Raw genomic sequence first — 26,563 nt, forward strand, 5'->3', positions numbered from 1 at the left:
GGCCATGACATACCTATAGTACTAGCGACCGTGGGAAATTGTCCCCCTAAAGTTGGAGAATCCCCCTGTGTGGTTCTAGCCTATGCAGATGACCTGGTTATATTAGACACCATAGGAGGAGTACGAAGGTCGGCCATGGCATTATGGGAATATGCCAGTAATAATGGTTTGACCATTAATTTAGAGAAAACTAAAGTACTGAGATATACCCATAAAAGTTACCCGGGTCAATTTTGTGGTGGGCAATACTACTATTCTTTATGCTCCTTCGTATTGCTATCTAGGGGTAGATTTTGAACCACATGGGGATTACAATACCTGCAGGCAAACACGTACCATTAGAGCTGCCCAAGTCACGGCCTTAATGGCCAATTTCACTCGTAAGCAGGGTGGCTTTACGCTGTGGGCAACGTGACAATTATACGTTGCAAGTGTTCATTCCCATGATTACCTATGGACTGGAGGCTTTACTAACTTTCGATCTGACCTGGTTACAAGTTATTGAAGGTAAATACTGGAGTCGGATATTGGGGTTGCCCCCCGGAGTGCCAATGGCTCTTATAAGATTAGAATTAGGACTCCCCTCTTTAAAAGCAGTGGTGGTAAAAAAGCGAGCTGTGTTCTTTTTAAGAATGAGTACTACCTCCAATCCCCTATTAACTGCAGTCCACCAGGAATTAAATAAAAGCTATATCAGTGGTAAACTATTTGAACCCATTATGAAATATCTAGCGGAGATAGGTTGGAACCATATAGGAGCCAGTATCTTAAAGCTTGTTACTAATGCACTTGGGAAGAGAGTTGCTTTGTGGGACTGGCTTGAGAACTTTGCTCATTTAAGTACACTAAAGAATTATCATTTTGTACAAATTTGAAAATATACCTTTATGCAACCGCAGACTTATTTGAATCTTTGCCCAGCTAAAAGACTTCGACGATTCATCATTCTTCTTAGAATGGAACAGTTACCAACTATGATGATCCTGGGGAGTAGATCTAAGATTCCTATTAAGGATCGTGTTTGCCGTCTCTGCAAACAAATGGACAAATTGGAGACAGCTAGACATCTATTAACTGAGTGCCAAGAAATGGATAGTACTATTCATTTATTACTTGGTAAATATGTGCATAACCTGGAAACTTTGAAAGATCTGTCTTTCTGGTGGTGTTGTACACATTCAGGGAATATGAGTCTATTATTTGCCCTTTATAATGTATGGCTAAAGGTGGAATCTAAGATAGGTAAATGTTAAAACGAGCTATTGACTAGGAGATAAATGTGATCAGCTTTAAGGGAAGAGAGCTGGAATTGTGATAATGCTTGAGTTGTGATGTGTACAAAGGCTGGTGGCCGAGTGTGAAAGTAAGTGGCCACTCAGTAGATGTAGGATTTCTTTTTCTTTTGTATTATGTGAATTATTGATTTACTGTATTTGCTATATGGAATTGTTGAATATATTGTATATTTTGGTCTCTTGCCTTTTTGTATAATGTGTAAAGTTTGAGTTTTTCTCAGACTAAATCACATTAAATAAATAATAACAATTAAATGGCTGGTGGCAGTGGTTTACTTTTTACTACCATTGTGTGTTTTTACCGTGGACTGCAATTGCAGCTACAGTAAAGCACCCCTCGGTCCCAATTTTGTCAAACTGGCCTGAGTCGTCTTTTTTCGCCGTTTCTTGTTGTAAAGGTCCTTCTTGAGATTTACTCTGCGTGCCAAACCAGGTTTGGTCCCTTTGTTTGTTTTGTCTTTGGCAGTGTTCGCTGCTGAAGCCCGCCTCTGGCTCCAGCATGTCTGAGCGAGGTTCCCTAAACTCCCTGTGCTTAGTCTCCTTTGTTACAGGAATGCACCCTAAAGTGATTGGCCGGCTGGCTGTCCTTGCAGGACAGCCACCCTGCTCTTTAAGTGACAGGCTGCAAATGAATGGGAACAACCTGCATAAGAAGGCAAGGTCTTTTACTTGGAAGGCAGAGTCGACCACTGGACGAAGGAATCCGAAGAACTCGGAAGAGACGCCTGCTGGAACTCCTGGATCGTTGGCTTGCCCGGTGAAGCCCTGCTGCAGTGCTGAAGCTCTGAATTCGCCTCGACTAGAGAAGCCCTGCAAAGGACAACTTCTTCCCTTGGGTTGGTGGGACCAATCTCCAAGACAAACTCATCTGGACATCCTATCGGAGCTGGGTGTAATTCATTGCTGCTATAGGAACTGATTGCCAGGGAGACGAGCATCCGAATCGAGTGCATCTTTTATAAGCTGTACCTGAGCTCCAGGAAGATCCTCTGGACGCCCTAGAAGTCTGAGTCGCCTGAACAGAGTGCTGGACCCCAGAAGCAAGGAAAGTCCAAATGGTGTCCAAGAGCCACGGTGGTGCTATTCGTGAGCAGCTGAAAGTGCTGCTGATCTGACCGTTGTCCATTGCGTCTGCCGACCTTCGACTCGTAGTGCAGGAGTCCTCCAGTCCCAGGAACAACAGTTTCTGCCATACTACAACAGAAACAGAAGCCAGCTGGAACCAATTTCTTCAGACCCAAGGTACTGTCAACTAAGGGGTACGTACTTCTTGCTGTGTAGTTTGCTTGTTCTGTTGAGACCTGCCTTACTGCATTTTGTAGATTTGCTTGCAGCTCTGCCTTTCACAAGCCTCCCAGCTTGTGACCGAACAGTGATTTATTTTACAACAAAAAGCTCTCTAACAATGTGCAAGATGTTTTACTTACCTTCAAGAGGAATTTCAGCTCCCATAGACTTTGCTCACGTGACATTGGCTGTCCTGGCTCTTCTGAATCTGCATTTTGATCTGTCCAAAAAGTCATACATTCTTTACTTGTATAGCTGGGAAAGGGTTAATCTACATTGCATTGGGGGGTTTAAAAGTACTTACCAGTTTGAGAAACATGTTAACCATTGTTTTCTCGCTTTAACCTTTTCCCTTTGACACCAAATTCAGTATTGCTCTAAATGTACCAGTGATATGTTAATGTCCAGTGTCCTAGTTACTAAAGTCACCCAAGGGTGTAGGAAGTGTCGATGTGCCATCCCAAAAGGGTATCTACTGATTTATTAAAACTGAGTGTGTATTTTGTAGTACATTTAAGTTGCATGTCTTGTTCCCTACTAAAGAAGACTTACTCAACTGACTGTTTAATAAATAATTGTTTAATCACGAAACCTTGAGTGTAATTGTTTATTTGCATACCTGTCACTCTGAAACCCTATGTTACAACCCTACAGCTCGCATTGACCCCTCTTGAGAAAATTCTGGCTGCTCACTCTACCAACTTGTGCAGTACATGCTTATACCAAAAGTTGGGTTAACTATGGCCAAGAGGACAAGGCTGGTGCAGTCTCCCACAGGGTACTGCATACAATAATGCCTAACAACCACCTTCATGGCGGGAACGTCTGGGGGAACTGTGAGGTGATGGTTGGCAATGCACTGGTGGGAGCGGTGGGATGGGGGAAGAGGGGTGACCACTTTCCCACCTGAGGCAGAGGCTTCCCCAAGTAGTTATGAAGGATTGCGAGCAGGACCACCAGAATTGTCATGAAGGACTTTTTTCCGATCTACTTAAGCATGTCTTGGGTGGAGCACCACTGTCTATTATTGGTCTTTCCTCTAAATGGATTGTGTACTCTGTATGTTGTTAAACCTTTAAAGTGCTAAACATTTGTGCGATATCCTTTGTAAAGAGAACAATGTCATCCTCTGTGTCCGTAGGTGCAGGGTATTCGAACTGAATTCACTGTGGAGGTGTATGAAACGCATGCACGGATAGCACTTGAAAAGGTAACTGTACCTCTTATATGCCCAAGAACATAATTGTTTGAGTTTAATGATTGCCAATGGCTCTTTAAATAGCAGTGTGATTTAAAAAAAAAAAAACAATTTTATTCATTAAGCTTACTAATTTAATAGAAGGGGAAACCTTTAGAGTTTGAGTTATGCAGCACCTTTCAAGGAGGATCTCTGAATGCTGACTAAATCTAGCAGCAATGATGGACTTAAAACCATCATCGGTATTAAAACATTCCTCCTCAGCAGTATACAGTTTACAGCACTCTGCTAGTCACGACAACGTAGGCTTAGATGTTAAAGCACTCACATGGATTGCAAACTGTTAAAAGGATTTTAAAAGTTTGGTAAGGCCAATGCACGTCTTGATTGCAGTATGTGTCTGTATGATGCCTGACTCTGATACCCGACTCTCCCGGGGCAAAGTGCATGAGCATTTAAGGCCATACTCTGCAGAGGGCCATGGAGTAAATGAGGATAGTGTTTCTTCTAACTGCACACAAGAAAGTAATGTACGCACAGTATTATGAAACATTCTCTTTATTCTTTATATGGATTTGGCAAAAATGGTTGTGCTATATTACAGATGAGTCACATTTTTGGATAGTCCTCCAGGTTCTCCATATGTCTCTGAAGGAATAGAACAGTACCTTTTAGGGTCCATATTGCACTGTCTTTTTTGTTATGTTAATGGCATTTGCATAGCGCCTTTCACCATTGGTATGATCTCAATGCGTTGTGGGTTGAACGACCTTGAACAGTAGCCTAGGTCAGTGCAAAAATAGGGTGGTAAGTAGTGCATGGGTGCACTCAGTATGTGAGCAGCTATGCCAAAATTGTGTGGTGAGTAGCTGCATTCTAATGCTATGAGTGGTCTGGAGACCAGTAGTATGTAAGTAGCTAGGCGGAATCGTCTTGGGTAGCTGCATTCTAGCAGAGGTGGTGTTTGTATGAAAAATTGTGCCACTTGGCTGATTTCTTTTTGGGGGGGGGGGGATTTATTGATATATATTTTTCTGGGGTATAGCTGCGTTCTAGAGATTGTTGAGGCGTGCATGGTGGTGTATAATTATGCGTGCAGCTCGGCCAAAGTTAATCATGGGGGATAGCTGCATTCTAATAGTTTGTTGGTGACGAGAGAGTCAGCAAGTTGGTTGGTGTTGGGTAAGATTTTAATTTCAGTGATCTATCTTCCCGACCCGTCTCACCTAGTCTTTTACTCTTTTTATGGATGTCCTTTTTATGTCTCTCCCTAGTGTGTGATTGTAATTAGTTTGCTATGACCTTTGGGATTAGGCTGGGTTGCCCCTTTGGGCTTCCCTTTTTAATTCTGTTATTTCTTCGGTGAACAACTGTTCCCAAGAAGTAGTGGGATTCTGATCACCTTTACATTTATTATAGTAAGCCAGAACACTCCACCTTATGTGTAGTGCCGGGGGGATACAATGTATCCCCCTTTTTACTTACCTGGTAAAAATGTTACAATTGCAGGTTAACTTGAATGGTTGGTGGCAGTGAAACTACTTTTATGGCTTATTCATTATCCGCAGACTGTCAGATCAGCCGCGGTGATGCACAGAAGAGCCACCGTTCTGCTAGAATGGTGGGCTCCATCTTTATTCGCCACTTCTTGTTTGCTAGGTCATCTTCTGCCATTCTAGGCGGGAACAACCTCGGTTGAAGTGTTTTTTTGGCAGGCATCCTTTGTGTTCCCTGCAGAGGCTCCAGCGTGTCAGGAAGCAAGGGAGAAGTCCAAAACTCTGCAGCCCTTAGTCCAGTGGTCTTCAAACATTTTTTGGCCGGGTTCCCCCCTGAGCAAAGTTTGGGCAGGCCGGCCCCCCCAAAAGTGCCAGATGCACAGTGTGTAGAAATCGCTATGAACTTTTGCGTGCCGCCACTGCACCCTACTCCCCAGTACAGACCATGGGCTCTCCCCACCCTACCCCCACCACTATTCCATTGCTGCCGCCCATCCTGCTCCCACCACAGTCCTATAACAGAAGCATACACACATCCATACACATTTAAATAAAAAATAAATTGCCATAAATTTACCTTCTGCAGGGGCGCGCGTGGTTGCTCAAATGCCCCGCTCCAGGTTGCTCAAATGCCCCGCTCCAGGTTGCTCAAATGCCCCGCTCCAGGTTGCTCAAATGCCCCGCTCCAGGTTGCTCAAATGCCCCGCTCCAGGTTGCTCAAATGCCCCGCTCCAGGTTGCTCAAATGCGCCGCTCCAGGTTGCTCAAATGCCCCGCTCCAGGTTGCTCAGCCCGTATGTGCGAGGAGGCGCTGGAGCACCCCATCGCACATAAAATAATGCAGTGCCCCAACAAGCATTTACAATGAGCTATGCAAGGCTGGCGAATCAAAACACCCCCAGCGTTGCATGGCTCCGTCATCATGTGCGGCTGGGGAAATGAACTGTCAAAGGCAACCATTGTTTCCCTTTGACAGTTCAGCCAGCCCAGGAGCACTCCCTCAGCTGGAAAAAGCAGCTAAGGGGAGTGCTCAGTTTTTCACTGGGCTGGCTCCTTGGCTCCTCCATAATGGGTGAGGTGGCCAGTGGGTGGATGCCCCCTCACCCATTATGGATGAGCCGGCAGGCTTGGACTGGCATATAGGGCAATAGGGCGATGACGTACCAAAAATGCTAGTGGAGGCCAGTCAAAATGGGCCACTTTTTTGGCCAATGCGGGCCAGTTTGAGGAGTTACTTCACTATGCAGCTAGTAGTTTTGACCATTGTTGCTGAATAAATATTCTTTAAACATCACCATTTCTTTAAATTTGAACAAAAAACACCCCCTTGGGTACTATTCAAACAGTCTGTGACTAAAGGACTGAATATCCATTTGCAACTGCTGGCCATTTTTTCATTGGTGCCTAAGACCGTTTTATGGTCCAGTCTGACCATGTGAGCTGCCCCTTCCCATTTCCTCCAATGTGTTAAAAAAAGCTTTATTTTTTTTACACATTTCATGCTGGCCTCTGGCGCTCACACCCCCCTCACCCACCCCGCCACCCCCCCCGGGATGCGGCCGCACCCACCTGGGAGGGTGCGCCCCACAGTTTGAAGACCTCTGCCTGAGTCCTTCACCTTGCCTGAAAGGAACCAGTTCCCACTGGGGGGCAGGGGAGCTGGCTGTCCTGATTGGACATTCGGACCACCCCTTTCTGTAAACTGCAACGAGAGTCCAGAAGTTGTGTTTTGGTTCCTGATAAAGATCCTGATTCTGGAAGCTGCTGGCAAGTCGACCACTGGAAACAAATCTGAAGATGTAGAAGAAACAACGGCTGTAACCATTTCCAGCTACCAGAGAGCCTGCTGTGTAACCGGAGCCTGATGTAATCGACCTGGGGCGTTCTGAAACCGATGACTCCTAGCAAGAGGCTGGTGAGGCCCAGTGTTGGGAACGATATCACTTTACTGCACCTTTCCTTCCATTTCTATGGACCCCCAAACTTATTTTATTTTTGATTCTGACCTGCTTTAAGCTTCACTACACTGGATTTTTGCTCATCTGTTATGGGGAACCTGACATGTCCTTCAGGCAGTCGGTACCGGGAAACATTGCTGCCCTTAGTTTAGTTACTTTGTTACTACTTTTAGTAACTTGATTTCTGATGCTTGTTAATCTCCTTAGAATCACATGCTGTACATATAGTCCATCGGAACCGCTGAGTATTGCATCTTGTCTTTCGAGAATCGAAAGAGGGCGTCTACATGGGTATGCCCTTAACACTATCCCTAATGTGACGTGTAGTGTGCCCAAAATCCCTCACGCGTTAAGGTCCCTCCGATTGTTTTTTTCTGCCCAGCTATCTGGTTGTCTTAATGTTAGTGCACGGTACAAATATCCCTTAACATTATCACCACCGGAGTGGTCACCTGGTGGCTCTGAAAAAAGGGAAGGGGTGAGTTAGTGGGAGCAAGCTGGAAAAGTACAAGAGAGCAGTGATGTGCTGTTGGCGGCCTCAGCCCGGTGGGTCCGTTGGCTGGGCTTGGGGGTCGGTAGTCGTTGTGTGCTGTTGTGCGAGTCTGGTTTGTTTTGTTGTTGCCGTGTAGTGAAGTTTGTGCGGATTGTTGTGTTGTAGGTTTGTGGTTGGTTAGAGTTTGAGGTGTATGCAGAGGGGTGAAATTGTTAGTGGATTGGTTAATTGGCATTGCTATCCGAAGTGAGGCGCTGAATTTCTGTATTCTCTCCAGGTGGGGTGCGGGACCATCTGTGTTTCTGTCCTGATCTGGGCCGTCCGATACTCGGTCCCTTTCACACATGGCATCCACTCACATTCATAACCCTACCCAAGTTCGGCCTTAGTCACCTACGTGGCACCTGTCTGTATGCAGGGCAGGCAGGCGTTTGTGCGTCCTTTCAAATGTGGGCCAGAGAGCATTCCCAATCCAGTCGATGCGCGGCATTGACTAGCCAAGGCTATTCCATCCATATGGTGGATGGTTGGCATTCATCATCTTATTCAGTTGTTTATGTAGACTATCGCTCCCAGCCCCTTCAAAACGTGGCATGTGCCAACCTTGCAATTACGTCCAGGGGCGGCACCTACCTTCATTCACAGCACCATACGGTCAATACCCATGCCATTGTTCACAACTTAGTTCAAGAGTGGCAAGTGCTAAGATTCCCACAACTCTATACAAGTATACCTGGTAGCAATTATGGGGCGGGGTTGAGGTTGTTGGCTGGAGTTGCTAGGGATGCTGATTTCTGTCCTCGTGGGTGTCGCTGGTGTCCTATTCTACTTAGCATCTCTTCTAGTAAGTTTCTCTGGTCGGTTCTGGGTGTCGTCAGTGTCACCCTAAATTTAGTCATCATTTTCCCTGTTCCATTGTTTTGGTTTTCAAGTTTGAATCTGTTGTGTTGAAGAGCCAGGTTTTTAGTAATTATCTGAATTGTAGATGGTCTTTGGTGTTTCTTAGATTTTTCGGGATGTTCCAGGTTTTTGCGGCTAAGTGGGAGAAGGAGCCCCCAAGTTATTTCTTAATGTATGGTTTTTCTTCCAGGCGGATTTCGTTGCTTGATCTGAGGAGTCTCATTGGCTTGTATATTCTTTTCTTTTGTAGGAACTCAGATCCTTGTCTGCTGATTGCTGGCTGCTGTATTTTGGATCTATTGTAGTTTCTTCCGGAGGTATTCTGGTATCCCGAGATGGAGGCTGTTTGCATAGTGGATTCTTGACATGATGAGGGTGACGATTGTGAGTGTTTTGTGAGTGAAGGAGAGGAAAGGTAGGATTCTTCTTGCTGTGTGGAGGAGGAAGAAGCATTTCTTGATGATTGCATTTATTTGTGGTTCTAAGGTTAGGGTGTTCATCAGGACTCCCAGATTTTTTACTACCGTACATGGTGTTGGTGCGGTTCCCATTTCCGTTGGCCATGGAATGTAGTTGTTCTCTTGGTTTTTGGATATAATCATGATCTGTCTTTCCTGGGTTGATTTTCAAGTTGTTGGCATTCATCCAGTTAAAGACTTCTCTTAGACGCTCGATTAGGATTGAGTGATCGGCTTGAGTGTCTTCGATTTTGTAGATTTGAGTGTCATCTGCGTAGTTATAGCATGTAATCTTGAAGATTTTGATTACTGGGGTCTGGTAGATGTTGAAGTACAGTGGGGGTGGTGAGGACCCTTGTGGTACTCCACTCGTTAACTCGTGGGGTGAAATTGAAGGGTTTTATCCATACCATTTCTGTTCTGTCTGCTAGGAGTGATTTAATCCTAGTAATGCCATGTTCGTTATGCCTATGTCTTTTAGTGTTTTGGTTAGGGTGACATGGCCAACTGTGTCGAAGGCTGCAGAGAGGTCGAGCTAAATCGGGCCCGAGGTTGTGTTGCGGTCCGCGTTAATGTTTAGGTCGTCCCAGATGGATAGTAGTGCTGTTTCTGTTCTTCTTGCGCGTCCGAAACACACTTTTGCTTGGTCTAGCAGGTGGTGTTTTTATACATGTTCTTGGGTTCATTTGTATACCTAGGTTTCAAGTTTTGCTGGGTAGGCAATGTTTTGAAAAAGGCCTGTAGTTGTAGAGGTCTTCTACGTCGCCACTTGTGTTTTATTTTTTTTTTTAAAGCGGTTTGATATATGCTGATTTGAAGGCTCTTGGTACAGTTCCTGTTGCTAGTGAGAGATTTATTTTATTTATTTAGATCACACTGCAGCCCACGGGCATCGAGGCGCTAAGATGAGCTGAAGAAGGCTTGATTATGGGTTACATGAATGCCGCCCACGGAGGGTTCTCGAACATAGTAAAGGTTTCTACAACATGGGAGTGGCATGCTGCATGGTTACAGGCGCAGCAGTGGTCAAATCAGTTTAGCACAATCTATTCAAACAAAGGGCCTGGTTTTGATCGCTTTACGGAAGGCTGTGTGGGAGTCAATGCTCCTGATGTGTGGGGGTAGGGCGTTCCAGTTGTATGCAGCCTGAGTGGGGAAGCTTCTCCCACCGGCACGCGTTTTGTGGGTTTTCGAGACGGTGATCAGGTTAGGTTAGCAGGTTTCTGTATTATTCTGATGGTGCTCCTTGTGCGAGGGTTGATTTGTAGATGTCAGGGGGGCAGGGATCCATGGGTGATACCAACAAGTCTAATGCCTCTGCTGATATTTCAGGAAAGTTTTGGAGTTTGTGCTGTGGTTCTGTTGGGTCCGGTCGGTTGAATGTTGTGGTTGGTCTGTTTTGTATGATTTGTTGGATGTCGTTGATTATGTTCTTGAAGTGGTCTGCCAGGTCGTTGTATAGTTTCTCTGAGGGGTTTGGGGTGTTGTCGCAGTCTGGTGGGTTTCTCATTTCTCCAGCATGGGGTCTGCATGGATTCACATGCTCATGAATATTCCCAGTCAGGCTGGGAATCCTCGGTAAAGAAAAAATCAGTTTCATTTCTGAACTGTCTTTCTCCTAACAACCAATCACTGGTCTCTGGGTCATACTGCCCCCAGCCAATGACTGCCCTCTACCTAAGCCCCTCCTCTGGCAGCCATCTTCAGATTTTTACCGCACGTTCGAGTGGTGGGAGTCCTCGTGCTTGGCTCTCGAGCTTTCACTGCATATTGCATTTTTTCAAAGAGTTTAGTCATTTTTTGGGTCAATTGAGCCTCAAGCTCCACAGATTCATCATCCGATTAACGGGGACCCGTTTTCGGAAGCTTCTACGTGTCAGGTACTGTCAGGTTGGAGTGACATATTCTTTACATACAGTATCATATACTCATTTACATTGGGTCAGGGGAGACACATATTTAGTATAGAAAGGTTTTGGGAAGTTATTTTGGGTTATATTTTTAAACAGCCAATTTTGCCCTTAACCTTCATTGCAGTCTATGGAAAATGCCCCAAGCCAAGATGGAGGTTCTCAGTCTAAATTCTAATTGGCTGGAGATTGTTTATAGGGAGGACAATGAACATTCTAAACTGCCTTTCATCGTCCTTGCCCAGCTGAGAGGTCGTGTGCCTTGCAGCTCCTGCTTAACTTGGTCAAGGGTGACAAGTTTCTAGCAGTTGAGCGGAAAATCTATAACAGTCGTGTATGGAGTTTGGTGGAGACACAGGACAGGAGTTAGAAACTTCCAATTTTCTGAGAAAAGAAGTTTTCAAGTCTCAATCACAAGATGAGTGACTTTCCATTTTTGTTGAACTTTGTAAAAAGGTTTTCTGATGTTTGTTAATCTGCTTAGAATCACATGCTGTGCATAGGTCCGACATCCAGTGGTCACTGCAGAGTATTGCATTTTGTTTTTCGTAGTCGAAAAGGGACGTCGACAAGGCGTGTCTGAAATACTATCCCTATAGTGACGTGCGTTGTACCCACAATCCCTCACGCGTCGAGGTCCCTCAGATTGTTTTTTTCCGCCCAGCTACTGGTCGCCTTTACGCGGAGCTCCTCGAGAGGCATTGCAGATTCCATCCCCTCGACCTTTGGTTGTTTTCCTGTTTAATATATAACATATCGATCCCTCCCTCGACGCAGTTGTGAAGCTGTCTCCGCCGAGCAAGATCTTCGACGGAGGGGACGAGCGGAGGAGATCCTTCGGCGTTGCCAAACACGTGGCCTGGCCTGGCAGGCCAAATACAGTAGGGAGAGTGGGGTTGTGGGACATCTCTGGTTCTTTTCTGAGAATGCCTTTCCTTTTCCCCTTCCTTTCCCTTGGGGTCGTTATCACGATTTATTGTCTCGGCTATGGAGAGGACACCCTTTAGGTTTTGCACGCTTTGCAAGGGTAAGTTTACTTGGAAGGACAAGCATTCACGGTGTAACCGCTGCTTGCCCCTCGATCACAAAGAGGAGGGTTGCACGGCTTGTCGGCTCCTTAAGCCAAAGACTCTAAAAGACCGTAGGGTCAAGAGGTGGGCGGCCTACGCTATGTCGAAGGCCGATTCTTCACCCGCCGCTGCTACCACCGACAGTGACGAGGAACGTGATAACACGACCTCCACTACGGAAGTCGTAGACCCCTCTAAAGAGCGCTCGCGCTCTTCGTCGTCTGTCCCCGGCCCCGACGGGCTCGGCTCACGCCCTGCTTATGGGGATGAACACCCCGGCGACACTGACGCACATGATACCACACATAAGCGCACAACCCATGGCTCTTCTTCGTCGAAGACGAAGAAAGCATCAGCGCCCAAGGAGACGCAGGTTCCACCGGCGGCATCCTCGGACCGTTCAGGTTCAAAGCCCCTCTCGCAGCCGCGACCAGCGACTGGGCTTTCGGCAAATAAGGGCACCGGCCCCCAAACCATCGGCCGGAGCGCACCAGCAGAGAGCGCACGCTGCCGTAGAACGATCGACACCCGTAACGTCGAAACCACAGCCCTCCGCTGACAAACGAGTCGCAGAGAGCTTGGCGAGGATCGTTGTAGCCGACGCCCAGAAGCGTACGCCGAAGGACACGTCTAGCGCTACGAAAAGGTCGAAAGACACGCCGAAAAAGCCCAAAGAAAGACCGGGACTACCCCCTTCAGTCGGGGGGACCCCCAGTACACCGGAAGGCTTTTCGGAAGGCGACGGGACACTTTCCTCGACGTTATGGGAGAGGTCGAGCCGTTTTCAGCTAGATGACACTAATTTTCCCCCGCTACACCGGTCAGGGGTACCCCATGAAACCATGGAAAGGCTCCATCTCTGCATGGAGAGAATGGAGAGGTTTATGAAGACCCAGAACCCTCCTACTCCCAAGAGAACAAGAGAAGGGCCTCAGGAGGACCCCAGGGCCAAATATCCGAGACTATTCAATCCCCAGCAGGACACAGCCTCAGATTTCCATAATGTGTATGACCTCACTGGTGAGGAACAATACTTGGAGGAGGAGGATGAATTTGTGGACGATGAAGAGGGACAGAACCAGGAGGAAGGTCTGGAAGACAGCCCAGACATGGTAGGAGAAGGCTTCGGAGAAAATCCAGAAGAGGGACCTTCTCATCCCTGGCAATCCCCATCAGTTTATTCGGACACTGATGTCCTGAACCTAAATCCTCCTGACAATTCACCTGTTAGAAACACGTCTCCCATTGACGATCAGCCCACATTCAATGCCCTGTTGCGCAGAGCAGCAGCACATTTCGAACTGGACACTGGGGAGATCTCTCCTGAAATAGACTTTGTGGAAAAAGTAATTAAGGAGAAACCCCCGGTCAGCCAGACCATTCCCCTCCTCGCTTCAGTGAAGAGAAGAATCATCCCTTCGCTATCCACACCCGCACTAATCAGGGGAGTTAATCCAAGAATTGAAAAACTTTTCACTCCTTCACCCTCAGACCCGCTGTACATCAGGGGACATTCCATTCCGGATTCCTTTGTAGTAACTAATACAAGGAAGAGGGCAGGGGTGCCGCTGTCCACCGGCGAGGCACCACCTGACAAGGAGGGCAAAAGGTTATTTGCCCTTGCAAAGAGTCTCACATCCTCGGCTGCCTTTTCGGCAAGAATTGCGAACAACAATTCTTTGCTAGCTAGCTACGCAGACGCGCAGTGGGCCAAAATGTGCAAAGAAGCCGAAGCGCCGAAACCACTACGTACACGCCTGCTATCAACTATTGGCGAAGGAACCCAGGTCAACCAGAGTATTGTAAAGAACTCTCTGGATGCTGCAGAGACAGCGGGACGTTCCCTGGTTCCGGGAATACTCCTAAAACGCCATGTATGACTGCGCAACTCAGGGTTCAAACCGGAGACACAGGCGTCTTTAATAAATAAACCTGTTGAAGACTCAAACCTCTTCGGGAAAGCGGTGGATGAGGCTCTGGAGATGGCTAAAAAAGAGTTTGTTACTATCAAAACTCTTGACCAGATCTCTAAGCCCACTACCAGACGCGGCTATGGCAACAAACGCTTTTTTCGTGGCCAACGCCAACAGCAGAATCGGCAGCAACAGTACCCTGCCACCAATTACCAGACCAATAATGGGCAGTACAGCCAAAGAGGCCAGCGCCGGGGCAAAGGGAGAGGTCGGGTGTCCACCCCCAGAGGCTCCCAAGCCCCCAACAACACCAAGTGACGCGAAGATTCGCGTCCCCTCCCATGCAACGCCGGTCGGGGGCCGGATAACATCATTTCTTCCAGCATGGGAGGGAATAACGTCAGACCGCTGGGTACTTTCCACCGTAGCCCACGGATACTGCATCGAATTCAACAGTTCCCCAACATACAGACCCCCGAGGGGACGACGCATGACACCGGAACACCTTGCCATCCTTCTCCAAGAAGTACAACTACTGCTGGAGAAAGGAGCCATAGAGGTCGTGCCTCTATCTCAGGTAACGGAAGGTATTTATTCAGTGTACTTCCTTGTACCCAAAAAGGATCTAACCATGCGCCCTGTATTCTGCGCCCAGCGAACAAGTTTATCAAACCCCAGAAGTTTCGTATGGTGACCTTACAGGAAGTGATCCCACTGCTATCACAGGGAGATTACATGACAACATTGGATATGAAAGATGCATACTTTCATATTTTAATATTGCCAGCGCACAGAAGATACCTCAGGTTCATGATGGAGGGCAAACGCTACCAGTTCAGAGTGCTACCCTTCGGCATAGCATCAGCACCAAGGGTATTCACGAAGGTACTGGCAGTGGCAGCGGCCCACCTGCGCAGGTTGTCCATCCCAGTTTACCCTTACCTCGACGACTGGCTCATAACAGGGGATTCTTACGAAACATGCTTCTCCAATACCCAAAAGACTGTAGACCTTTTGTTCCAGTTGGGCTTCTCCATCAACGAAAAGAAGTCCAGCCTAGACCCCAGCCAAGTCAAACAATTCCTAGGGGCTCTAATTCAAACAAAGGACGGCCTCGTCTTCCCCTCAAACGAGAGGGTCCAAAACATGCTGTTTCAGATCCCTCAATATGTGACCGGTCGAGAGGTGACGGTACGCAAAGCAATGCGCTTGCTAGGCATGATGGCGTTGTGTATTTATTTGGTACCTCACGCGCGCCTGCGCATGCGCCCTATGCAAGAGTGGCTCAACAGCCAGTGGTGTCAGGCCAGCCGACTATGGGACGCTCTAGTGGTGGTCTCGCAGGCCTTGGTTCTCTCGCTACGGTGGTGGACAAAGGAAAACCTGGAAAGAGGGAAACCCTTTGCCACACCCGTGGCGGAAGCCACTCTAACCACAGACGCATCCCTCACAGGATGGGGGGCTCACCTATCCCATCAGACTGCTCACGGAGTGTGGACTCCGAACGTAGCATCCAAGCACATAAATCTACTGGACCTACTAGCTGTGTTGAAGGCGATAAACACCTACAAGGCAAGACTGTGTTGGTCCTTACAGACAGCACCACAGCCATGTACTACATCAACAAGCAGGGGGGCACCCACTCTCCAAACTGGCCCAAAATATATGGAAGTGGGCTCTCAAACAAAACATGCTCCTACTGCCACAACATGTACCAGGGGAACTCAATCTGCTGGCAGACAAACTCAGCAGAGATTTCCCCCTGCCCGAAGAGTACGAATGGCGACTGCACGAAGACATCGTCTTCACACAATGAGGATTCCCAGAAATAGACCTATTTGCAACCCTGGAGAACTCACAATGCCTAAGTTACGCCTCCAGATACCCCCAGAACCAATCCAAGGGGAACGGTCTGTCGATGCAATGGTCAGGGAAATTTGTTTACGCTTTTCCCCTGACTCCTTCTCAACAAGGTGGAGCACAAAATGCACCAGGAACAAGTGATCATGATACTGGTGGCCCCAATGTGGGCCCGACAGCCATGGTTCGCTCACTTGATGGAGATGTCTATATCTCCCCCAGTGAAACTCCCCTGCCCGTACAACATGCTGTCACAAGACAAGGGCAGGACTCTGCATCCATGCCCCCAGAACATGAACTTAGCAGCTTGGCTCCTGAGATCATAGAATTCAGATAACTACAGCTCCCACAGAGATGCATGGACATCCTCAGGGAAGCCAGAAAACCTAACACTCGCCACTGCTATTCTAGCAAGTGGAAGAGATTTGTCATCTGGTGCAGAGGAAAAAGCATCAACCCGATTGACTGCTCTCCCACACATATTGTTCTATACCTGACCCACTTATTGGATTCAGGTCTAGTGTTCAATTCCATTAAAGTCCACCTACTGGCACTTTCTGCATACACCACTTCCCAACTCAAGGTGTCGTGGTGGAAGATCCCTGTTATAAAGGCCTTCAAGGAGGGAGTAAAGAGAATACACCCCCCGATAGCTGACCCAGCTCCCGGATGGGACCTTAACGTGGTACTTACCAGACTCATGGGCTCACCATTCGAACCCATGCACAAAGCATCTCTTAAAGACCTCTTAAGACTGCTTTTTTAATAGCTATCACCTCCATCAGGAGAGTAAGTGAACTACAGGCTCTTTCTGTTCTAGACCCCTTCGTTACAGTTCAGAGATAAGGTGGTTCTACGCACGCACCCAAGGTTTGCTCCGAAATTCATCTCGGAGTTCCACGTAAACCAGTCTATAGAACTGCCAACGTTTTCAAAATCCTTCCAAATTGGGAGAAAAAACTCTGCACACACTAGATGTGCGCAGAGCGGTCATGTTCTACATGGAAAGAACCAGACCACTGAGGAAGACTAATCAGTTCTTCGTCTCGGTGGCAGCAGGAAGAGAAGGGGATGCAGTTTCAAAGTCCACTATTTCTAGATGGATTGTTCAATGCATCACTCTCTGCTATACTCTTGCTAAGAGAGAACTGCCCTTTAAGCCAAGAGCACACTCTACTCGAGGCACGGGGGCGTCCATAGCATTCATTGCAAATGTTCCCCTTGAGTCCATCGGCAAAGCGGCTTCCTGGAGTTCTGTGCACACCTTTACAAAACACTACTGTCTAGATGCACACTCGAGATCTGACTCCCAGGTGGGACAGGCAGTATTAAGACATCTTTTCTCTACTGTTCCTTCTCATAACCCACCGCCAACTCCGGGTACTGCTCGCTAGTCTATGCACAGCATGTGATTGTAAGCAGATTAACAAACATCAGAAGACGATGCATTACTTACCGTAAAAGCATTTCTGATAGTTGTATCTGCTTAGATTCACATGCGCCCACCCTTCCTCCCCGCTCGGATGGAAGGAACATAGACTTCCTTTTATATCTCTCTTTTCTGTACTCACTCGCGTCTAGAAGGCTCCCTCAGGGCAGAAAAATACAAACGGAGGGACATCGACGCGTGAGGAATTGTGGGTACAACGCACGTCACTATAGGGATAGTATTTCAGACACGCCTTGTCGACGTCCCTTTTCGACTACGAAAAACAAAATGCAATACTCCGCAGTGACCACTGGATGTCGGACCTATGCACAGCATGTGAATCTAAGCAGATACAACCATCAGAAATGCTTTTACGTTAAGTAATGCATTGTCATATTTATTTTAAGGGATTGAAATCGCAAATCTGTATCTAAAAAAGTGAAGCGCGTACGTTTGTTTTTTTCTCTACGTGTCAATTCAAACTAGCGCGTGAGTTTTTTTTTCCCGTTACTTTGAGCCCGCGCGTGTGTGTCTGCGCGTGAGAGTGAAGCGCGAGCGTGAACTTTGGACTCGCGTTTACTTGTCATATTCGCGAGGGTTTTTTCTACGTGATAAAATAAAAGCATGTGTGCTTTTTCCCGCGATTTGGTTTTTTAGCACGTATGCGTATTTATTCGTGGGTTGGACTTTAGCGCGTGTGCGTTTTACCCGCAAATTGGATTGTCAGCGCGTGTGCGTTTTACCCGCGGTTTGGATTTTAGCACGTGTGCTGGCTTTCCACGTGAAGATTTCATCGCAAGTTTAAAATTCGTTCCTGAGTAAAAGACACTCTACAAAGAAAATGTAAAAACAAATACAAGAACTTAAAAGAACTTCCTTAAACTTATTTGAAGAACTTTAGACCTTGTTCAAGAATCTTAGGGTGGAGCAGACGAACTACAAAGTTAAAAATTACATTCATGGACCTACTGAGAAGGCTGAATGATCTATAAGATTGTGGTCCACAAGTAAGGAAGTCTTGTCTGCTTATCACTTCTCTGGGCATACTGAAGAGAAGTACCAGGTATGGTTTTTTGACTATTTTGGTAAAGGATATAGAGTTTAAGGTTAGTATAGTAACCCAAGAGTAATGAGGTGTATTGCATGTTTGTTTTAAATACAGGTGAAGAACCAGCGAGTTGATAGCTTCCAGCCTGGTGTTTGTTTCTTTGTCCCTTCCCCCTTTCCCCTGAAAGTGAGGTAAACTGAGCAGTTATATATTTGTCAGCTCAGAGTGCCACATTTTGGGTGGATTGTCGGGGGTTCGGCAGCTTCTGCAGACACCAGGTTCTCAGCATGACACTACGCCCCTCAAGAGTGATTTTTCATCAAACTTCAATTCTTGGAGGATTCCAGAAGATTCTTGAGGCCTAGCCCGCATGCACATGGCCGAGGAATAGAGGGACTCAACGCCTCTGTTCAGGATCTGTCCAGGATGCCGACTATAGAACATTTTCCTGGAGGATGGGCATTACTGGTGCCTTTACTGCCTACACTCGGACAAATCGCACGTGGAGGAGTCCTGTGCGTTCTGCAAGGACATGTCCTCCTGCACCATGAAGCGGCTCGCTGAGTGGCTGGTGATGAAGAACCCAGTGGCAGGTGAGCCCCGGCAACCTACTTCTCCCAGGAGGAAATCTGAGCGATCTTCTAAGGCCTTTGAGGGTGCTCTGGCGACGGGGCCCAAGAGAAGGCAAAGCACTGCGAGTCTGCAGGCACCGGGAGCGCTGGTGGTATGGGCTCTGCGGAACCAGACTGGGCGCAGCATCGCCGACGCCGTCAACCACGCGCCATAGCTCCGGCTCTGTGAAGAAAAGGAAGTCGGAGCACCCGGGTAAGCTTCTGGCGAAGGCCGATCGACTCCGACGGAGAAAGCCCTGGGGCAGCGAGGTGCTGACCTTCAGCCCCACGGTGAAGGCCTCAGACGCGCCCATGGTCGAAGGCCCAGGTTCACCAGGCAAAGGCGTCTATTGAGGGAGGCGTCCCTAGCAAAGGCCGCGGATGCGGGTTCTCAGGAGATAACTACAAGGACGGGAGTTTCCCTGCCCGGACGGAATCGTCCTTTCTGCCCATTCATAAGACTCCCATGAAGATGATGCCGATCATCTCCCCGAGACAGTCGCCCCTGGCCGGGAAAGAGGTGGGGGGGGGCGCAGTGGTCCAGCTGGACTCTGAGATCTCTTCCAAGGAGGAGCTTTCAAGCCTGACAACAGTGCCTGAGAAGGGCGTCGAGGCCAGGTCCTACTGGAAGGACCCCAAGGAGGCAGATGTGGAGAGCGACGAGGGAACGAACGAGGAACAGCAGGGCAGTGAGGAACCGGACACCATGCCACGACAAATGCTCCCGTCGCAACTGCCGCCACCACCGACGGACATGTCGGCGGACATACTACAAGCTCTGCACACCCTGTGCACTGAGATACGGACAAGGTTGCCCACGTCTCCGACGGGCAATCCGGCGCCTGGACCTTCAGAGGATCCTCCAGCTAAGAGACCAGTCCATCCTCCTCCACCATACCATCCCCTCCGCCTAGGGACAGGTGACGATAACTGAACAGATCTCCCGGTACCCAGGGTTTCTCCCCCCGACGAGATTGGCTCCTTTCACTCCATGATTTCCAGGCCCTTAGAGCTTTTTCAGCTCAACCCCGAGGAAAAGGAGGGATTCCTTTATGAACGACGAGAGGCCACGAGGACTGTGCTTTCGATCCTGCTGTTGGACAACATTTGGGACGAAGGGCTGTCCCTCCTGAAGAACCTGTCCATGGCCCCGGAGAGGAGAGACTGGTACAAGAAGAAATACCGGGTTCCTGACTGCACCGGGGTTCCTGACTGCACCGAAGTGTCTCAGATCGCAGCCGTCCCCGGACTCGGTGGTCTTGGCGGCAGCCAGGAAGAAATCTGCAGGGTCGGTGGCAGCTAGACGCCATGGGACGACTGGTCATCTAGTCTGTGGCAACAACCATTAAGGCAGCCAAAGCTCTCGCCATCGTGGCCCGCTACGACGGGGATCTTTGGTTTAAAATGGCCCCTCTCCTGGACTTCCTCCCAGACAAGAGGGTGGGGGCCCTTGAAATCCTACAAGACGAGGTGGCATCGGACCATGCCATCATGGTGGCCACGGACATCACCAACACCGGGTTCCGCCAGATGGGCAACTGCGTTTGCCTTCGGCGTGGCTGGCTCAAGGCCACCAACTTCTGTCAGGCCATCCAGACGAGGGTATTGGACATGCCTTTTGACTGGGACAACTTGTTCGGCAAGACAGTGGACAAATCGCTGCAGGACATCAAGGCAGATACCGAAACGGCCAGTGCCTTGGGCACACTCCAGCAGCGACGGCCGTCCTTTCGAGCTTCCGGAGGCAACTCGCAGGATGCCTCCAAAGGATTCGGTGGTAGCTTTTCTTCGTACCGTCAAGCGACCTGTTCTTCATCCCAGGAAGCCTACAGGGGCCGCAGCAAGGCCGGAGGAAATGGTTACCCAAAGTGGTATGGCCTTGGCGAAACAGGACTGAACCGGCTGTGACGTCGGGGCCCCCACACAAGCACCCTGTTGGGAGGCCGGCTGCTGAACTTGGTTGGCGTGTGGAAGTCCATCCCCACCAACTGTTGGGTGCTGGATGGCCTGGCCCACGGACACACCCTGGAGTTCCAAAGGAAGTGTCCCCGTGTTCCACCTGTGGCCAGGAAAGAAAACCACGTCCCGCAACTGCTTCTAGAGGTACGAGCAATGCTGAAAAGGGCATGATAGATCTCTGGCGGCTCAACAGATGCATCAAGTCCCAGAAATTCCAGATGGTCACCCTTCAGCACGTGCTGGGACAGCTGGAGGAAGCAAATTTCCTGTTGTCGCTGGACTTGGAGGATGCTTATTTCCACATCCCCGTCCACAAGGGGCATCAAATGTTTCTGCGCTTCGTGGTACAAGGACAGCACTATCAATTCAAGGCCCTTCCCTTCAGTTTGAAGTCGGCTCCAAGGGTCTTCACCAAGTGCCTGGCACCGGTGACGGCGTGGCTGCGCCTGCAGGGGGTCCAAGTCTACCCCTATCTGGACGATTGGCTCATCCAAGCGAAGTCAAGGGATCTCGCTGTCGAACAGACAGCGGGGACCGTCCGCCTGCTCACGGCGCCTGCTCACGGCACTGGGGTTCTCGATAAACTATGCAAAGTCCTGCTTGATGCCATCGCAGGACGCTCGGTTCCTGGGGTCTAGGCACAACACGGTGACGCGCCTGGCTGCACTGTCGGAGGTCAGGATAAAGGCCATCATGGGCAAGGTACAACGGCTGTTGACCATGGAAATTGCCACAGTGAGGTCCATCAAGTCCCTGCTCGGCATGATGTCATGCATCTACCGGCTGTGCAGGCTGTGAATGTGGCCATTCAGGAGTTCCTCAACGCCTGTTGGATACAAGTGGCGGGAAGCTTCAAGAACAACCCTGACCTCCTGGCAATAGCAACCAAACCTTTGGTAGAAGTCTGTACTACAGCGGTTGGTAGTGTGGACAAGTAGCCAGGCTTATCTCAAGAGGGGTCAATGTGAGCTATACAGAGGTTCACAGTGACAAGTATTCAAGTAAACACTTACACACAGGGTTTTTTGGTAAAACAATTATTAATCTATTTACCAGTCGGTTAATATAAGACTTCTTCAGAACGGAGCACTGTAAAATACCACACAAATATACTTCAAAACCATACACACTCTAAGTTCCGAATCAGTTAATACCCATTTGGGATGGCATACAGCAGAGACCTACACCGACCGGTGAGTTCAATTACTAGGGTGCTGTTGACATTAATGTATTACTGTTGGCATTCAGAATTAGTTAAGAGCAAGTAAAAAGGTAAAGAGTATTCGAGCAAGCAAGATACCACACTTATTTCTCAAGCGGGAAACAAGTCTTTCAGTTAAAACAGGCTAAACCACAGTCAGTAGGCAAGAGTCTATATGGGCTGAAGTGCTTCTTTGAAGGGAAGTAGAAAAGTCTTTGCACAATGTTTCTGAAGTCTTTGAAGAAAAAGATGAATCAATGAAGGGCCACAAGCTGTTAGACTTGAGTAGTAGAAGATGCAAGCAAATCTACAGCAAGAGGTAAGTTCTCTTGGACTTTGTACAGTATCTTTAAAATGAAGGAAACATGCAGCAGATGACTCCTGTTCCTGTGCAGCTCTGCAGATCTCAATGTTACTGGGCCCCAGTCATGGGGACAAGAGGGAGAACGTCTGGGGACTCCTGCACTGGGACGGTCAAAACTTGCAACCGGCAAACTTCACTTTCAGTGGCTGTTCAGTGTTTCGGCTCCTCGTGTCTGCCGCAAATAGCAACACTGCAGTTCCTGGCTGTCGAGGTGGACTTTCCTTGCTTCTGGGGTCCCGCACTCAGTTGTGGGGGCTCGGGCTCGGTCAGTCCTGCTTCCTGGGAGTCCGGAGGATCTTCCTGGAGCTCTTGGCCGACTTAAAAGCAATGCACACAAACTGGTGTTCCTCTCCCTGGCTCTACGGTTTCCGGAGCAACTCTGTGGAAATTCAACTATTCTGAAAAGGATGTCCAGATGGCTTACTTTGGAGTTATCTAACATTGAGGAACTTTTTTTGAGATATCATAGGCCTGTACCTTCGCGACCAAATCGGGGTTACTTGGTGATTATTAGCCTTTTCAGGGTTTTTGTCTTTTGTGGTTGGTTCTTTGTCGCATGAGTGTAGGTCACTACGGAGACACTGAGTTCCTCTACTCCGTTTGTAAACTGTAGGAAAAGTTGCAACTGTGCCTGCACTTATTTGCGCCAAGATAAATTACTGGTGTATTTCCTTTTGCTATGAATGACAAATCCAAAAGTTCTGTTGTATTTGATATGTATGTTTCCTCAAACCCAAAGCTTGTAGCGTGAGCATCATAATTTTCAGGTGGGATTGAGCCCAAGACTAAAAGTGCTTAATTTACAACAAGAACATTCTTTGTGTGAACCGTAATGACACATTAAAGGCCCGGATTTGCAAAAGGCGCAGGTTGTACGCCAAAACACGTGTCATCCAAGAGGGGCTAAAATTCAAAATAAAAAACTTTATCAAATGCAACGGAACTTTTGGATTTGTCATTCATAGCAAAAGGAAATACACCAGTAATTTATCTTGGCGCAAATAAGTGCAGGCACAGTTGCAGCTTTTCCTTACTTTGGAGTTGATTGGTCCTAACTCCCAACTCAAGGGGAGAAGTTGTCCTTGTAGGGGCTTCTCTGTCGATGCAAACCTGTCATTTCGGCACTGCAGCAGGGCTTCACCAGGCAAACCAGCGGTCCAGGAGTTGCAGCAGGTGTCCTCTTCAAGTTCTTCGGTTCCTTCGTCCAGTGGTCGACTCTGCCTTGTAAGCCAAAATACTCACCTTTTATACAGTTCTCTCCCTTTCATTCCAGCCTGGCTGTCATTCACCCAGCAGGGTGGCTGTCCTTGCCGGACAGTCAGCCAGCCAATCATCAGTGCATTTGGGTCTCCTAGGAGACTAAGCACAGGGAGGTTTGGGCACCTCCCCCACTTCCTGCCTACCCCAGACACCTTGGAGCCAGAGGTGGGTTTCGCTTGTGAATCCCGCCAAAGGCAAACGGAACAAAGGAACCAAACCTGGTTTGGCGCGCAGATTAAATCTCGAGGGACCTTTCCACAAAGAAATGACAAAAGACGACCAGGGCCATTTTGACAAAAATGGCACCTTTGGGTGCTTTACTGCAGCTGCGAACGCAGCCCGCAGCAAATGCACACCACGGTGGTAAAAACAAAAACTCTGCCATCAGCCATTCAGTGAGGAAAGGGTAGTATAAACATTTTTACATGAGAAGCTAGAGAAAGGGGATACTAAGTAACCCCTCCAGCACCCTATGCTAAGATAGTGTGTGCTGGGTCTAGAAAGTTACAAATGTAAGCAACGTCAATTTCACTTTACTGCTCTGGAAAACAGTAGTTTATTCCAAAGAAGGTATTGAGAACCTTGGGGAAATCTAAGCGACTTCCCTGTGTCACTGCACTATTGGTGCTGTGTGCCACAATGTAAAAGATGATGCCTATGGAGTTTGTTAAACTCCACAACCAAAAGAAACCGCGTTCACAAATCACATTAAAATACATGGGAGAGTGGGGAAAAAGGGTTTCGCCCACTCCAGGTTAAAAAAAAGTCCTCAAAATCCAGCAAAGTTGCTGCCCATCTCTAAGGTAGAGGGAATTGCCATATTTCTGAGAATTCTCCCTAACAGATGGTCTCTAGGATCCAGATCTCCAACGCAGGGAAGATTTTCTTCCAGCTCTGTCACCAGTAGCTGTCTCCAGAGTTTGGTTGGTCTTCCCACTCACCCTCAGCTGGGAAGTCATTGGTGGACCTGGGTCTCGGGGATGTCCTTGTCCTATGCACAGGTTTAGGTTTGAGACCTTCCTTTCTCCCAGAGACATTGGATTTTTCCTTTCTCTTGGAAATAGAATGGTGGCCTTCCTGTGGACTAGAGGGATGGGAAATCTCAACCTTGAACCGAGTCTCTCAACGTTGCCTCTCTGGCCAATCCTGTTTGCTACTGCTTCTTTTTGCTCGGAGGCCTGGGAGCACTAGATAAAACTCCAAGAGTTTTCAAATCTTCCCAAGGGGGACTCTCCCAGGCACTTCATTCTGTACACTAACAGGAATTCAAACAGTCATATTATTGCACTGGATGACAGCTGGCAGAATAGGAACCATTTGCATAGGGCCTCCTGCAGGTTTAGTGGGACCTTTGGGTGCCTTAGCTACATCCTCAGGTTTGCAAAAACTCATCTACCACTGTAATGCTTTCCCCAGTGTCTCTGATGGCAGGGGTTTCCTGGCCATTTACAAGTACCCTTTCCTTATAATATTTTGTGTTATCTGGAATGGGAAAAAAACATACACATTCTGTTGTTTCCACAGGCACAGGCACAGGGACACAAACACTGGCTTGAACTCCAATGGGGTCTTCAGTCAGTAGTTGGAAGTATGCACTTCCGATTTGGGCTTCTCCCTCGGGGACGAAGGCTAAGGAGGCAGTGTGGACCCCTGAAGTTTTACCCTTACGTCTGGGATCCCATTTCACATGGTCTAAAGACCCACAGACAAAACATTTACAATAAGTTCTCTGGAATGGGGGTTCTCCAGCATGGGATCTGGCATGGATTCACATGCTCATGAATATTCCCCGTCGCCAGGCTGGGAATCCTCGGTAAAGAAAAAATCAGCATCAGTTTCGTTTCTGATCTCTTTCTTAGTAGTAACCAATCACTGATCTCTGGGTCATACTGCCCCAGCCAATGACTGCCCTCTCCCTAAGCCCCGCCTCTGGCAGCCATCCTCAGATTTTTACCGCACGCTCAAGTGTTGGGAGTCTCGTGTTTAGCTCTTGAGTTTTTTGCTGCGGTTTCACGCTTTTTCAGGAGATTCTCATTTTCTGGTTTATTTGAGCCTTAAGCTCCACCGTTTCTACTTCCGACAAGGGGTATCCGTTTCGGAATTCTTCTACGCCCCTCAAGAGTGAAGTTTTCGTCGAATTGACACTTCTTGGAGGATTCTGGAAGATCTGCGGCCTACCTCAACGGACATGGCCCAGGACAAGGGAAGCTCTACGCCCAGATCCAAGCTGTTCAGGTGCTGCCCTGGATGCGGATTGCAGAACGTTTTCAAGGAGGACGAGCACTCGCGTTGTCTCTGTCTTCATGAAGACAAGACGCACGTGGAGAAGGACACTGCGTTCTGCAAAAACCTTTCGGAACGGACCAAACAAGATCGTCGTTCCCGCCTCGCCGCCTGGCTGGACAAGGGCACGGCAGGTGAGAAGGCGAAGAAAAAGTCTGAGTGGGCTTCTAAGTCCTGTGAGGGTGCCCCGGCGACGGGGGCCCATCAGCAGGCCAAGCACCGCGAGTCCGCAGGCACCGGGAGCGCCGAAAGGTCAGGCTCTTGGGCTGCCAGGCAGGGCGCTACTTCCCCGGCACGTTTGACCACAAGCCAGCGCTCTGGTTCGGGGAAGAGTAAGTCTGAGAACCCGGGTAAGCCGCTGGAGCAGACCCGGTCGATCTCGAAGGGGAAAGCGAGGCACTGACCCTCCCAAGGCGAAGGCCGAGGACGCACCTAAGGTGGTGAGGGCTTTGATCCATCCGCAAAGGCCTCTGTCGAAGTGGTCGCTACGACCCCGGCGAAGCCGGATGAAACTACGCCAGTGGAAACGGCCTCTGTGCCCAGAGTATCCCTGCCGCCGCGGAGAGAATCC

The 26,563-nt window shown here is 48.5% G+C and overlaps 1 protein-coding gene across 1 annotated transcript in view; it reads left to right on the forward strand.

Moving 5' to 3' along the window:
- The window catches only part of LENG8 (leukocyte receptor cluster member 8), a 381,640-nt gene that overhangs the window by 290,422 nt on the left and 64,655 nt on the right, over positions 1–26,563 (forward strand). The window contains exon 12 of the mRNA XM_069636827.1: positions 3,724–3,792. Coding sequence (XP_069492928.1) covers positions 3,724–3,792 — 69 coding nt within the window. The remainder of the gene's footprint in view (positions 1–3,723; positions 3,793–26,563) is intronic.

Source organism: Ambystoma mexicanum, chromosome 1q (genome assembly GCF_040938575.1).
Source record: "Ambystoma mexicanum isolate Mex_15411 chromosome 1q, UKY_AmexF1_1, whole genome shotgun sequence".
Taxonomy (NCBI): Eukaryota; Metazoa; Chordata; class Amphibia; order Caudata; family Ambystomatidae; genus Ambystoma; species Ambystoma mexicanum.